This window comes from Bombina bombina, chromosome 2 (assembly GCF_027579735.1).
Source record: "Bombina bombina isolate aBomBom1 chromosome 2, aBomBom1.pri, whole genome shotgun sequence".
Lineage (NCBI taxonomy): Eukaryota > Metazoa > Chordata > Amphibia > Anura > Bombinatoridae > Bombina > Bombina bombina.
The window spans coordinates 1,221,900,703-1,221,915,702 of record NC_069500.1 but is presented as its reverse complement, the minus strand read 5'-3'; the positions used below and the strand labels follow the sequence as shown (position 1 = coordinate 1,221,915,702).

The 15,000-nt window shown below is 38.6% G+C and overlaps 1 protein-coding gene across 4 annotated transcripts in view; it reads left to right on the top strand.

Moving 5' to 3' along the window:
* The window catches only part of FIP1L1 (factor interacting with PAPOLA and CPSF1), a 259,017-nt gene that overhangs the window by 44,200 nt on the left and 199,817 nt on the right, over positions 1–15,000 (top strand). For all 4 annotated transcript variants that reach the window (XM_053703970.1, XM_053703971.1, XM_053703969.1 and 1 more), the window contains exon 10: positions 12,227–12,389. In XM_053703970.1, coding sequence (XP_053559945.1) covers positions 12,227–12,389 — 163 coding nt within the window. The remainder of the gene's footprint in view (positions 1–12,226; positions 12,390–15,000) is intronic.

The following is a 15,000-nucleotide window of genomic DNA, read 5'->3' as shown; positions in this document are numbered from 1 at the left end:
AAGGACCTTGTGTTTCAGGGGCCCTTCCTTCATCCAAATTTAGATTTTCTGAAGCTGACTGCTTGGAGATTACGTTTAATTTTATCCAAGCTGGGGTTTTCTGATTCGGTCATAGAGACCATGATTCAGGCTCGAAAAACCTAACTTGAAGGATTTACCATAACATTTGGCGTAAATACCTTTTATTGGTGTGAATCCAAGGGCTACTCATGGAGTAGGGTTAGGATTCCTAGAATTTTGTCTTTTCTTCAAGAGGGTTTGGAGAAGGGTTTATCGACGAGTTCTCTAAAGGGTCAGATCTTTGCTTTATCTATTTTGTTGCACAAACGTCTGGCGGATGTCCCAGATATTCAATCATTTTGTCAGGCTTTGGTCAGGATCAGGCCTGTGTTCAAACCAGTTACTTCTCCATGGAGTCTTAATTTAGTTCTCAACGTTTTTCAAGGAGTTCCTTTTGAGCCTATGCATTCCTTAGATATTAAGTTTCTATCTTGGAAAGTTTTATTTCTTCTGCTCGGAGAGTGTCAGAGCTCTCGGCATTACAGTATGAGTCACCTTATCTTATTTTCCATTCAGATAAGGTAGTTTTACGTACTAAATTAGGATTTCTTCCTAAGGTTGTTTCTGATCGGAACATTAATCAGGAGATTGTTGTTCTTTCATTGTGTCCTAATCCTTCTCAGAAGAAAAGACTTCTGCACAATTTGGATGTGGTCCGTGCTTTTAAGTTTTATTTACAGGCGACTAAGGACTTTCGTCAGTCTTCTTCTTTGTTTGTGGTTTACTCAGGAAAATGTAAGGGACAGAAAGCTACGGCTACTTCTCTCTCTTTTTGGCTGAAGAGTATCATACTTTTTGCATATGAGACTGCTGGACAGCAGCCTCCCGAGAGGGGTACCGCTAATTATATTCGAGGGCTGTTTCTTCCTCATGGGCATTCAAAAATGAAGCTTCTGTGGAACAGATTTGCAAGGCTGCAACTTGGTCCTCTCTTCAAACTTTTTCAAAGTTTTACAAATTTGACACTTTTGCCTCGGCTGAGACCGCTTTTGGGAGAAAGGTTCTTCAAGCAGTGGTGCCTTCAGTTTAGGTTCCCTGTCTTGTCCCTCCCTTTTCATCCGTGTACTCTAGCTTGGGTATTGAATCCCATTAGTAATTAAGATGATCCGTGACTCGTGTCTTAAAAAAAGAAAAGAAAATGCTTACCTGATACATTTATTCTTTTTTTGACACGATGAGTCCACAGCCCGCCCTGTTTCTTTTAGACAGGTTGTGGGTTATGTAAACTTCATACACCTCTGCACCTTGGCTTTTCCTTTCTCTTCCTAACTTCGGTCGAATGACTGGAGTGGGAGGGAAGGGAGGAGCTATTTAACAGCTCTGCTTTGGTGCTCTTTGCCTCCTCCTGCTGACCAGGAGGTGAATATCCCATTAGTAATTAAAGGGACACTGAACCCAATTTTTTTCTTTCGTTATTCAGATAGAACATGCAATTTTAAGCAACTTTCTAATTTACTCCTATTATCAATTTTTCTTCATTCTCTAGCTATCTTTATTTGAAAAAGAAGGCATCTAAGCTTTTTTTTAGGTTCAGACTCTGGACAGCACTTTTTCATTGGTGGATGAATTTATCTACCAATCAGCAAGGACAACCCAGGTTGTTCACCAAAAATGGGCCGGCATCTAAACTTACATTCTTGCATTTCAAATAAAGATACAGAGAGAATGAAGAAAATTTGATAATAGGAGTAAATTAGAAAGTTGCTTAAAATCTCATGCTCTATCTGAATCACAAAAGAAAACATTTGGGTTCAGTGTCCCTTTAAGATGATCCGTGGACTCATCGTGTCAAAAAAGAAATGCATTTATCAGGTAAGCATAAATTTTCATATATATATATATATATATATATATATATATATATATATATATATATATATATATATATATATATATATATATATATATATATATATATATATATATATATATATATATATATATATATATATATATATATATATATATATATATATATATATATATATATATATATATATACACACACACACACACACATACACACACTGGCGGGGTGTGTATAGAAAATCCTTGGAAAAAGCAGGCAGCACAGGAAATTTAGACAAACGCCTTTTAATGCATCAAAGCAAAAAACAAGAGGGCCTTAACCCATAACGTTTCGGTTTTCTCCAGAACCTTTCTCAAATGGAGCCCAAACAGACATGGCAGTGCACCAGGTGGATGTTATGATGGTGTGTGCCGCTTCCCACATATACATACATACATAAACACACACATGTATATATATGTGTGTATATATATATATATATATATATATATATATATATATATATATATATATATATATATATATATATATATATATATATATATATATATATATATATATACGCATACATACATACACGCATATATATATATATATATATATATATATATATATATATATATATATATATATATATATATATATATATATATATATATATATATATATATAGAAAGGTATAAAAATAGACAGGCGCACAGAGGCACACCTAGTGTAATACGTACAGAACTTATTTACACACAAGAAAAGGTGAAATATCCACACTCACTTGGTTTAACCTCATGATATGAGGTATTAAAAGTGCACTTGTGTTAGTAAACGTTCCTTCCTTGCTGATTTCTCAGTCCAGTCTCCTCCCACCCAGTGTCTTTGTTTAGGATCCTTGTAGACAGGGGGTTCCCCACAGTACTGGAGCAGGTCCCAGTGTTTAAAGGGTTAGAGGGAGTGACAGCTACTGGTATTAATTTAGCAATATAAGGTTAATAAGTAATTATAGTACTAACACAATTGTGCCATAAAACCAAGTGTTTAATATAGAATAGGTGTAGTTATAACAAACAAAACAGTATAAATACAACAACCCACTTAAAGGACAAAAGCAGGTACGATAATAAACAAAGCAATAGTAAAAAACAGAGCTGTAGTTAGTGTTGGTAACATGATCGATATTAATGTAATCCTGATACTGGCTGACTAATGCGCTCTTATATACTCATTAGAACAAATGCATTAATGGAGCAACCAAGGATATTCTTTAGACCGTGTTACTATTTAGCACTGTGCAGCAGTCAGATCCTTATTCAGCTCCGTGTAACCACGCTGTGTGTAGTGACGGTTTGGCGTAACCAATCGGTTACTTCATCAGAGGTAAAGGCCGCCCCCCAACCTAGATGAATTTATACGTTAGTGTATGGGCAGTTAGTCTACTTCTGGCCCCTCGGTCGCCAGCTTTATTATGGGCAACAGGCTGTCAAAGCTGTCAGAGCCGTATTAGAACTTAAAACAGTAATTTTCTACAGCGAGTGTCATAACCAGTTTAAAATAATAATTGTTATAGTACACATCATCCAAAGATTCTAACCATAAAACATGGTTTTGTATTCATATTAACCCTCTTTCTTTTAATATATCAGTATTGCAAGTATAAGCAGATGGGGGCATAGTCAGTTCTATCTGAATATTACCAATATAGTTAGAGCAATACTGTATATATCTGTCTAAAACTAATCATTTCATCCAATTCATGTATATAAAATCCATAAATAATTAATAAATAAATAAGTAAATATACATGCTCAGTTGTCATAAAACTTCGTAAATGAGTAATACCATAAATAGTTAATTATATAATGGTAAAAATACTGATAATGAAAAGAAACTGAAAATCTTCATGAAACCATTTGTAAAAAAGTTATAAAATTATATAAACCATTCTTAAAAACTTATAATAAAAGACTATAATAAGAGGTCTATATAGTGTTAGAGGAAGGCAGCTAGGTCAATGTCTTTATTCCATTTTGTGTATCCAGAATGTTTCCCTTTTACGTGTGTGTGTGTATGTATGTATGTATGTGTATATATATATATATATATATATATATATATATATATATATATATATATATATATATATATATATATATTCCACAAGACAAATGCACTCACAGGTCTTCAGTTAAAGTGTTTTCATAAATGTAATGAAACGTTTTCTAGGAAAACTTCCCCTTCATCAGCATAACAACATTGTGACAAACCCACACTCAAACAGAAAAAGTGTAATACAGCACATAATGACGAAATTACAAACCTGTGTGAACACTCTAAAGCGCCAAATTAACGTGTTGGAACGCAAACCATGTGTTCCAACGCAACCTGAACCGGAAGTAGACGTTAGATATGTCACTTCCGATGTGTACAAGTTCTTATATATTGAATCCAATATAAATTATAATTTCTAAGAATGAGATACAGCTCTCAACATTAAAATAAACATGCAGTAACCTCTCATACTTGACTTATTAGTGTCTAATACATTGCCAACACATGTATGCTCAAACCTAAATTAGTTTAATCATCCTAACATCAATGTGCTATTTGCGCCAATCCTTCAATGTGATCAATGTGTAATTTAACAATATACACGGTTTTACTGGAACGCATATAGTGCGTTCCACTGTACGGAGAATCTGGAAATAGCCTCCTGTGTCCCACTTCCGGTTTGTCTTGACTAATGTAAATACAACAAAAAAATACAAAACACTAAAACCAAAATGAATGTGCTTCTATCCTCGTATCATTCTATCATCTATGTGTCTATGTTGGAATCTCAGTGCCTAACAATAATATGGCACTAATGTAAAATATGTAATGAAAAAATAATCTAAATTTATTATGTTAAATGATGATTCCTAAACCAGGCTTATCTAGACACTATATCTTACACCATATGTCCTTATTAACACATATCTATAGTGGAGAAACTGTCATCCTCTGGCGTATTGCCGATGTCAGCAACTGTGTTACTACCCCAGGAGGGGTGGATCTATGGCTGTCTGTCTATTGGGATCAATGTGATCAATGTGATCTCAGAAACAGGGTAGTTTGACCACATCTATATAACTGAGAATTTAGTTACCATTGTTAGCATAATTGGGCCCCACACTGACTGAAATTGTATTGGGTGATATAAACAAACAAAAAATGAATACAGATTGCTAAAAACAAAGGGTAATACTGTTGCATCAATTGTACCCATTTGTTTCAACAAATGGTACTTAAGTACTGAGCCTATGAACATTTTCTCATTAACCACAAGTATGGCTGTTTGTAAACATAACCACATATTGACACATTGGCCATGACACTCTAAAATATTATATACATTAAACACCACTAGATATTCATAGCAATAGATACCATGCATCCATCTAGGGTTAACTTAACCATCATATCACACAGCGGGTACTAGAATATCCCCTTTTATACGGGATAGATTGTCTCTAGATATTGTACCATATACCTGTATGTAACAAAGACCAACTTAGTAGTTCCTGCACAGAGAAGAGTGACCTGTTACTGTGGCCATACCCCATGAACAGTTGAGTAAGCGGACCATGCTGGCACCTAGCCCAATGGACTAACGTGTCAGTGTACCCTTGTTATATGGCCAGTAAGACTCCTTACAACCGGGTGAAGGCCACAGTTAACGCACTCCTGGTATGTAGTGCATATCATGATGGAAAATGATTCTGCAGTCCAGGCAGGAGGGGGGAACTTTGAGGGAGAAGACATCTCCGACATTAAAATGCACTTGATACCGCCAGGTACGTGGAGTGTCAAGTATCTATGGTGATAGCACCAACTAGGCGTTTCCCACCTGACTTGTGCACATCTTAGAATAGTCCAGCACATGTACAGGGTAAGGGTACTAGCCAGAATAAACGTGCCCCCTCCAGGGGCAAGTTACCCACTTTCCCCATATAAGGTTCACGCCGCAAGTGTCTGCTCCCCTGGTTTGTGACTCCAACCTAGATTAATGCTTTAAAATCAGGTGGTGAATTCAAACCCCCTGGGTGTACAGTCTCCAGTCTATACATCCATTCGGCCTCTCGGATGAGCAGTGCTTTATTCCTATTGCCACCTCTATCCAGATGAAAGATACTTGATGGGACATATGGGCAAAGTGTTGTGAAACTGGTTGCTCCGATTCGCCTTTTTCCAATGCCAATTGTATGGCTTATCTGTAATTCGCCATTCTTTTGCGTAGCGTACCAATGGTTTTCCCCACGTAGAACTCTAACATGGGCAGAATAAAAATAGACTACATGCGTAGTATTGCAAGAAAGTGAATGTCCGATGGTGTATGTCTGGTTAGTGTGCGGATGATGCAGTAAGGCCGTGTATATTGTTAAATTAGAGATGAACACAGGGGTATTGGATTACACAGTTAAGGGGTTTGATCCACATTGATCACATTGAAGGATTGGCGCAAATAGCACATTGATGTTAAGATGATTAAATGAATTTAGGTTTGAGCATACATGTGTTGGCAATTGTATTAGACACTAATAAGTAAAGTATGAGAGGTTACTGCATGTTTATTTTAATGTTGAGAGCTGTATCTCATTCTTAGAAATTATAATTTGTATTGGATTCGATATATGAGATATTGTACACACCAGAAGTGACATATGTAGCGTCTACTTCCGGTCCAGGTTGCTTCGGAACGCATGGTTTGCATTCCAACACGTTAATTTGGCGCTTTAGAGTGTTCACACAGGTTTGTAATTTCGTCATTATGTGCTGTATTACACCTTTTTCTGTTTGAGTGTGGGTTTGTCACAATGTTGTTATGCTGATGAAGGGGAAGTTTTCCTCAAACGTTTCATTAAATTTATGAATAAACTTTAACTGAAGACCTGTGAGTTACATTTATGCACCCAGGCGGATGACCTTTGGAGGGTAACACTGTAGCTTGGGCTTTGGATATATATATATATATATAACATGACACAGTGAGTCCACGGATCATAATTACTATTGGGAATATCACTCCTGACCAGCAGGAGGAGGCAAAGAGCACCACTGCAAAGCTGTTAAATACCACTCCCTTACCCACAACCCCCAGTCATTCTCTTTGCTTGTATCAGTTGCAAGGAGGGGTAAAGTTAGGTGTCTGATTTGCTCTGTTTTCCTGGGGTGTAGATGTAGTCCATATCAGTCTCTTCAGTAGAGCAGTGGTGGCTTTTAAATATTTGGGAACTTGTGGGGTATAATCCCCACTGTGCCTCCCTATCAGTTTTTTTGCTGCCCTTATTTTCAATAGCCTAAGTAGGTTTACTTAGTCTTTTTTGTTTTTCCACAGGTTCATGTGAGGGATGAAGCCTTTCAAACCTTGTGAGCTGCCCTGCTGCCGGGCAGACTGTGATGGAGGTGAGTGCTACTTTTATTTTTCTGATGGAGGAGCTCAGAAAAGTTTTTGGCACTTATGGGGTTAATTTGGGATGTATCTGAGGCTTTGTCTGCTTTTCCTGTATTGCAGGGGAATCGCAAAAGGAGTTATGTCAAATGTTTCTTACCATAGGTCTGAGGAGGAAGATACTTCAGTAGCGTCTCAGAGTGAAATTTCAGACTCTGATAGTGTAATTCCTACTGCTGATTCTGAGGTGGTTTCTTTCAGATTTAAGCTGGCGCACCTCCATTTGTTACTTAGGGAGGTTTTGGCTACTTTGGATGACTCTGACTCGACGGTCATAGTTACTCCCAAGAAGGCTAGTAAACTTAATACGTTTTTTTGAAGTTCCTTCTGTGGCAGACGTTTTTCCTGTTTCAGATCTTGTTTCAGACATTATTACATGGGAATGGGAGAAGCCTGGAATTCCTTTTTCCCCTTCTCCAATTTTTAGGAAGATGTTTCCTATTGCGGATTCTATTAAGGAATCTTGGCAGACTGTAGAGGGAGCTATTTCTACTTTGGCCAAGAGGACCACTATTCCTATTGAGGATAGTTGTTCTATTAAGGATCCCATGGATAAGAAGTTAGAGGCTTTACTTAAAAGGATGTATGTCCACCAGGGGTTCCAATGGAAGCCTGCTGTGTGTATTGCTATGGTTACCAGTGCGGCTGCATATTGGTTTGATACGTTGTCTGATTCTATTCAGCAGGATACTCCTTGAGGAGATTCAGGATAGAATTAAAGCTTTAAGATTGGCTAATTATTTTATTGCGTATGCTTCTTTCCAGGTCATCAAGTTGGGAGCAAAGATTTCTGGCTTTGCTGTTATGGCGCCACAGGGCCTTATGGTTAAAGTCCTGGTCTGTGGATGTATCATCTAAATCTAAGCTTTTATCCATCCCTTACAAGGGTAAGACTTTGTTTTAGCCGGGTTTGGGTGAGATTATTTCTGATTTTACAGGAGGGAAGGGACATTCTCTCCCTCAGGATAAGAGAAATAAGCAGATGGGTCATCAGAGTAATTTTCTTTATTTTTGTGACTTCTCGTCTTCCTCCTCCAAGCAGGATCAGTCCAAGCCTTCTTGGAATTCCAATCAGTCCTGGAGCAAGGGGACGCTATCTAAGAAGCCTGGTGCAGACTCAGTCAGCATAAAGGGTCTGCCCCCAATCCGGGAATGGATTGTGTGGGGGGCAGGATTTCCTTTTTTTCTTAAGCCTGGGTTTGAGATGTTCCAGATCCCTGGGTGGTAGATATTGTGTCCCAGGGATGGAAACTAGAGTTCAGAGCTTTTCCTCCCAGAGGCAGGTTTCTGCTCTCCAGGTTATCTGTAGACCAGATAAAAAGAAAGGCATTCGTAGGTTGTGTTCAGGATCTTTTCGACATGGGAGTGATCGTTCCAGTTCAGGAGCAGGGTCTAGGTTTTTATTCCAATCTGTTTATTGTTCCCAAAAAAGAGGAAACTTTCAGACCCATCCTAGATCTCAACTTTGTAAACAGTTTTCTCAGAGTTCCGTCTTTCAAGATGGAAACTATTTGGTCAATTCTTCCTTTGGTTTAAGAAGGTCAATTTATGACTACAGTAGATCTGAAGGATGCGTATCTGCATATTCCCATCGACAGGGAACATCACAGATTTGCTTTCCTAGACAAGCATTTTCAGTTTGTGGCTCTTCCTTTTGGTATTGCGACAACTCCCAGGGTGTTCTCAAAGGTCCTGGGTGCGTTACTGGCGGTACTCGGATTGCAGGGGCTTGCGGTAGCTCCTTATCTGAACGACATTCTAGTTTAGGCGCCATCTTTTCAACTAGCAAACTCCTACACTGAGTAGTTGTTGTCTTTTCTGCGCTCCCGCGGTTGGAAGGTGAATTTAGGAAAAAGTTCCTTGATTCCGGCTACAAGAGTGGTATTCTTAGGAACCATTATAGATTCTCTAGAAACAGAGGCAAGGAGCTCAAAAAGTTAAAATTCTTGCCTTGCTCTTCAGTCCTCTCCTTGGCCGTTGGTGGCTCAGTGTATGGAGGTTATTGGTCTGATGGTTTCAGTCATGGACATCATTCCGTTTGCTCGGTTCCATCTCAGGCCTCTGCAGTTATGCATGCTGAGACAGTGGAACAGATATTATACGGATCTGTCTCCAAGGATTATTCTAGATTAGGCTGCAAGAGATTCTCTTCTGTGGTGGTTGTCTCAGGATCTCCTCTCCCAGGGAACCTGTTTTCACAGTAGATCTTCCTGGGTGATTGTGACAACTGATGCCAGTCTGCTGGGTTTTGGAGCTGTCTGGGGTTCGCTGAATGCTCAGGGTCTGTGGACTTGGGAGGAATCGGTTCTTCCCATAAATATTCTAGAATTGAGGGCAATCTTCAATGCTCTTCTGGCCTCGCCTCAGCTTCAGCCCAGTTTATCAGATTTCAGTTGGACAACATTAGGTCAGTGGCTTACATCAGTCATCAAGGAGGAACTCTGAGTTCCCTGACCATTATAGAGGTAACCAAGATTATGCAGTGGACGGAGGCTCACAACTGCTGTCTATCTGCGATTCACATTCCAGGGGTGCACAGTTGGGAAGCAGATTTTCTGAGCAGTCAGACTTTTCATCCGTTAGAGTGGGAACTTCATCCGGAGGTGTTTTCCAGTTTGATCCTCAAATGGGGTCAACCAGTGTTGGATCTTATGGCATCTCGTCACAATGCCATGCTTCCGAAGTACGGATCGAGGTCAAGGGATCCTAAGGCTGTACTGATAGATGCTCTAGCAGTTCCTTGGAAGTTCAGACTGGCATACGTGTTTCCTCTGTTTGCCCTTCTTCCTCGGGTCATTGCTCGGATTCGACAAGAGAGGGCGTCGGTCATTCTCATTGCTCCGGCGTGGCCTCGCAGATCTGGTGGAGATGTCATCCTTTCCTCCTTGGAGTCTTTAAGGCAGGACCTTCTACTTCAGGGGCCCTTCCTTCATCCAAATCTCGTTTCTCTGAAGCTGGCTGCTTGGAGATTGAACGCTTGATTTCTATCTAAGCGTGGATTTTCTGAGTCTGTTATTGAGACTATAATTCAGGCACGTAAGCATGTGACTAGAAAGATGTATAATAAGATATGGCATAAATATCTGTATTGGTGTGAATCCAGAGGCTACTCTTGGAGTAGTCAGGATTCCGAGGATTTTGTTTTTTCTCCAGGAGGCTCTGGAGAAGGGTTTAACTGCAAGTACCCTGAAGGGTCAAATTTCTGCTTTGTCTATTTTGTTGCACAAATGTCTGGCAGATGTGCTAGACGTTCAGTCTTTTTGTCAGGCCTTGGTTAGAATCCGATCTATGTTTGTTTGTGATTTCTCCTTGGAGTCTTAATTTAGTTCTTAGAGTTCTCCAACAGGCTCCGTTTGAGCCTATGCATTCTTTGGATATTGTTATTAACCTGGAAGGTTTTGTTTTTAGTTGCTATCTCTTTGGCTCAAAGAATTTCGGAGCTTTCTGCGTTACAGTGTGAGTCTCCTTTTCTTATTTTTCATTCTGATAAGGGAGTACTGTGTACTGCTCTAGGTTTTCTTCCCACGGTTGTTTCTGATAAGAATATTAATCAAGAAATTGTTGTTCCTTCTTTGTGTCCTAATCCTTCTTCTCATAAGGAACGTTTGTTGCATAACCTGGATGTAGTTCGTGCATTGAAATATTTTTTGCAGGCGACTAAGGATTTTTGCCAGTCTTCTTCTTTATTTGTAGTTTTTTCTGGGAAGCGTTAAGGGCTGAAAGCTACGGCTACTTCTTTTTCTTGTTGGTTGAGGAGTATTATTCCCTTGGCATGTGAGACTGCTGGACAGCAGCCTCCTGAGAAAATCACGGCTCATTATACGAGGACTGTTTCTTCTAATTGGGCTTTCAAAAATGGTGCTTCTGTAAATCAGATTTGCAAGGCTGCCACTTGGTCATCTTTACACACTTTTTCTAAATTTGATACTTTTGCTTCAGCTGAGGCTTCTTTTGGGAGGTTCTTTTCTAGCAGTGGTGCCTTCTGTTTATGCTAATTGTCTTGTCCCTCCCTTATCTTCCGTGTCCTCTAGCTTGGGTATTGATTCTCAATAGTAATTATGATGATCCGTGGACTCACCGTGTCATTAGAAAGAAAAGAAAATTTATGCTTACCTGATATATTTTGTTTCTTTCTTGACACGGTGAGTCCACAGCCCTCCCTGTATTTTCAGACAGTTTATTTTTATATAAATCTCAGGCACCTCTGCACTTTATATTACTTCCTTTCTTCTTTCCCTTTGATCAAATGACTGGGGGTTGTGGGTAAGGCAGTGGTATTTAACAGATTTGCTGTGGTGCTCTTTGCCTCATTCTGCTGGTCAGGAGTTATATTCCCAATCTGTGGACTCACCGTGTCAAGAAAGAAACAAATTTATCAGGTAAGCATAAATTTTCCCAGAGTGCTTGGGTGTGTTTTGGTGACTAGGAGCCACTTTCCTTGGGTGCATAAGTGCCTATAGGCAAGAAGGGGCCACTTTCCAGGGTACATTTGGTGAGAAGGGGCCACTTTCCTTTGAGTATTCCTAGGCAGCTATTGTCGAACAGGGGCCACTTTCCTGTGGTGCCTGAGTACCTATTGGTGAGCAAGGGCCACTTTCCCGGGGTTCCTGGGCATGTATTGTTCAGCAGGGGCCACTTTCCTCAGGGTTCCTAGGCATCTATTGTCTAGCAGGGGGGATACAAATGCTACCTGGCATTTTTTTTAGCAATGCAGATTAAAGTGTTTAGAAATACCTTTTCAAAATAAGTTTTTTTTTTTTTTTTTTGTTTGTTTTTTTTAAATCATGTTTTATTACTAGATTTTCTGTTATCTGATTATCTTCAATGTCCAGTTATTATGACATTGTTTTAACCATGTTTACCTTTTTTCCCCTTAGGTTATTTCAGAACAGTCTCCTTCTGAAGTAGATAATAATAATTTTATAAAGCCCCCACCACCCTTTTTCCCTCCCGGTGCTCCTCCAACACATCTCCCTCCCCCTCCGTTATTTCCACCTCCTCCAAATGTCAGTACTGCCCCTCCTCTCATGCCACCTCCAGGTAAGTTACTGTGTAAAATATCCCAAAGTTGTGTATTTTTTAAGATCATTTTATATTTTTAGCACAGAGTTTAGCGTTCTCATGTATTACATTTTAAAAATAAGCATATTGGGTGTTTTTTTTTTGTTTTTTTTTTGAGAATGCACTTTTTCTTTGAAACAGTCTTTCTGCAGCATGTAAACCATTTTCTACACAGTCTGTTATGGTCATGAGGGGTGCATAGCCCCTGATGAGATAATATAGCATAATTGTATCCATTTCCTGAAAACACAGAAAACTTATTTCAAAGGAAACAGATATTAATCTGAAAGTCATAGATTTCAGACAACAATTTAAACCCTTTTAATGTTTTATTACATTGGCTACTTAGAATTGAGGTTTCTATCGAAATCAACTTTTCTTTCATGTAATTAGCAAGAGTCCATGAGCTAGTGACGTATGGGATATACATTCCTACCAGGAGAGGCAAAGTTTCCCAAACCTTTAAAATGCCTATAAATACACCCCTCACCACACCCACAATTCAGTTTTACAAACTTTGCCTCCGATGGAGGTGGTGAAGTAAGTTTGTGCTAGATTCTACGTTGATATGCGCTCCGCAGTAAGTTGGAGCCCGGTTTTCCTCTCAGCGTGCAGTGAATGTCAGAGGGATGTGAGGAGAGTATTGCCTATTTGAATGCAGTGATCTCCTTCTACGGGGTCTATTTCATAGGTTCTCTGTTATCGGTCGTAGAGATTCATCTCTTACCTCCCTTTTCAGATCGACGATATACTCTTATATATACCATTACCTCTGCTGATTCTCGTTTCAGTACTGGTTTGGCTTTCTACAAACATGTAGATGAGTGTCCTGGGGTAAGTAAATCTTATTTTCTGTGACACTCTAAGCTATGGTTGGGCACTTTGTTTATAAAGTTCTAAATATATGTATTCAAACATTTATTTGCCTTGACTCAGAATGTTCAACATTCCTTATTTTTCAGACAGTCAGTTTCATATTTGGGATAAATGCATTTGTTTCAATCATTTTTTCTTACCCTAAAAAATTTGACTTTTTCCCTGTGGGCTGTTAGGCTCGCGGGGGCAGAAAATGCTTCATTTTATTGCGTCATTCTTGGCGCGGACTTTTTTGGCGCAAATTTTTTTTTCTGTTTCCGGCGTCATACGTGTCGCCGGAAGTTGCGTCATTTTTTGACGTTTTTTTTGCGTCAAAAATGTCGGCGTTCCGGATGTGGCGTCATTTTTGGCGCCAAAAGCATTTAGGCGCCAAATAATGTGGGCGTCTTTTTTGGCGCTAAAAAATATGGGCGTCATTTTTGTCTCCACATTATTTAAGTCTCATTATTTATTGCTTCTGGTTGCTAGAAGCTTGTTCACTGGCATTTTTTTCCCATTCCTGAAACTGTCATTTAAGGAATTTGATCAATTTTGCTTTATATGTTGTTTTTTTCTTTTACATATTGCAAGATGTTCCACGTTGCAACTGAGTCAGAAGATACTTCAGGAAAATCACTGCCCAGTGCTGGAGCTACCAAGCTAAGTGTATCTGCTATAAACTTTTGGTATCTGTTTCTCCAGCTGTTGTTTGTATTGCATGTCATGTCAAACTTATTAATGCAGATAAAATTTCCTTTAGTACTGTTATATTACCTGTTGCTGTTCCGTCAACATCTAATTTTCAGAGTGTTCCTGATAACATAAGAGATTTTATTTTTTTAAATCCATTAAGAAGGCTATGTCTGTTATTTCTCCTTCTAGTATACATAAAAGTCTTTTAAAACTTCTCTTTTTTCAGATGAATTTTTAAATGAACATCATCATTCTGATACTGATAATGGTTCTTCTGGTTCAGAGGTTTCTGTCTCAGAGGTTGATGCTGATAAATCTTTGTATTTTTCAAGATGGAATTTATTCGTTCTTTACTTAAAGAAGTATTATTTGCATTAGAAATAGAGGATTCTGGTCCTCTTGATACTAAATGTAAACGTTTAAATAAGGTTTTTTAAATCTCCTGTAGTTATTCCAGAAGTGTTTAATCTCCCTGATGCTATTTCTGAAGTAATTTCCAGGGAATGGAATAATTTGGGTAATTTATTTACTCCTTCTAGACGTTTAAGCAATTATATCCTGTGCCATCTGACAGATTAGAGTTTTTTGGGACAAAAATCCCTAAGGTTATGGGGCTGTCTCTACTCCTGCTAATGTACTACTATTCCTACGGCAGATAGTACTTCATTTAAGGATCCTTTAGATAGGAAAATTGAATCCTTTCTAAGAAAAGCTTACTTATGTTCAGGTAATCTTCTTAGACCTGCTATATTTTTAGCGGATGTTGCTGCAGCTTCAACTTTGTGGTTAGAAGCTTTAGCGCAACAAGTAACAGATCATAATTTTATAGCATTATTATTCTATAACATGCTAATAATTTTATTGGTGATACCATCTTTTGATATCATTAGAGTTGATGTCAGGTATATGTCTCTAGCTATTTTAGCTAGAAAAGCTTTATGGATTAAACTTGGAATGCTGATATGTCTTCTAAGTCAACTTTGCTTTCCCTTTCTTTCCAGGGTAAATAATCATTTTCGTTCCTTTCCTCACAACAAGGAAC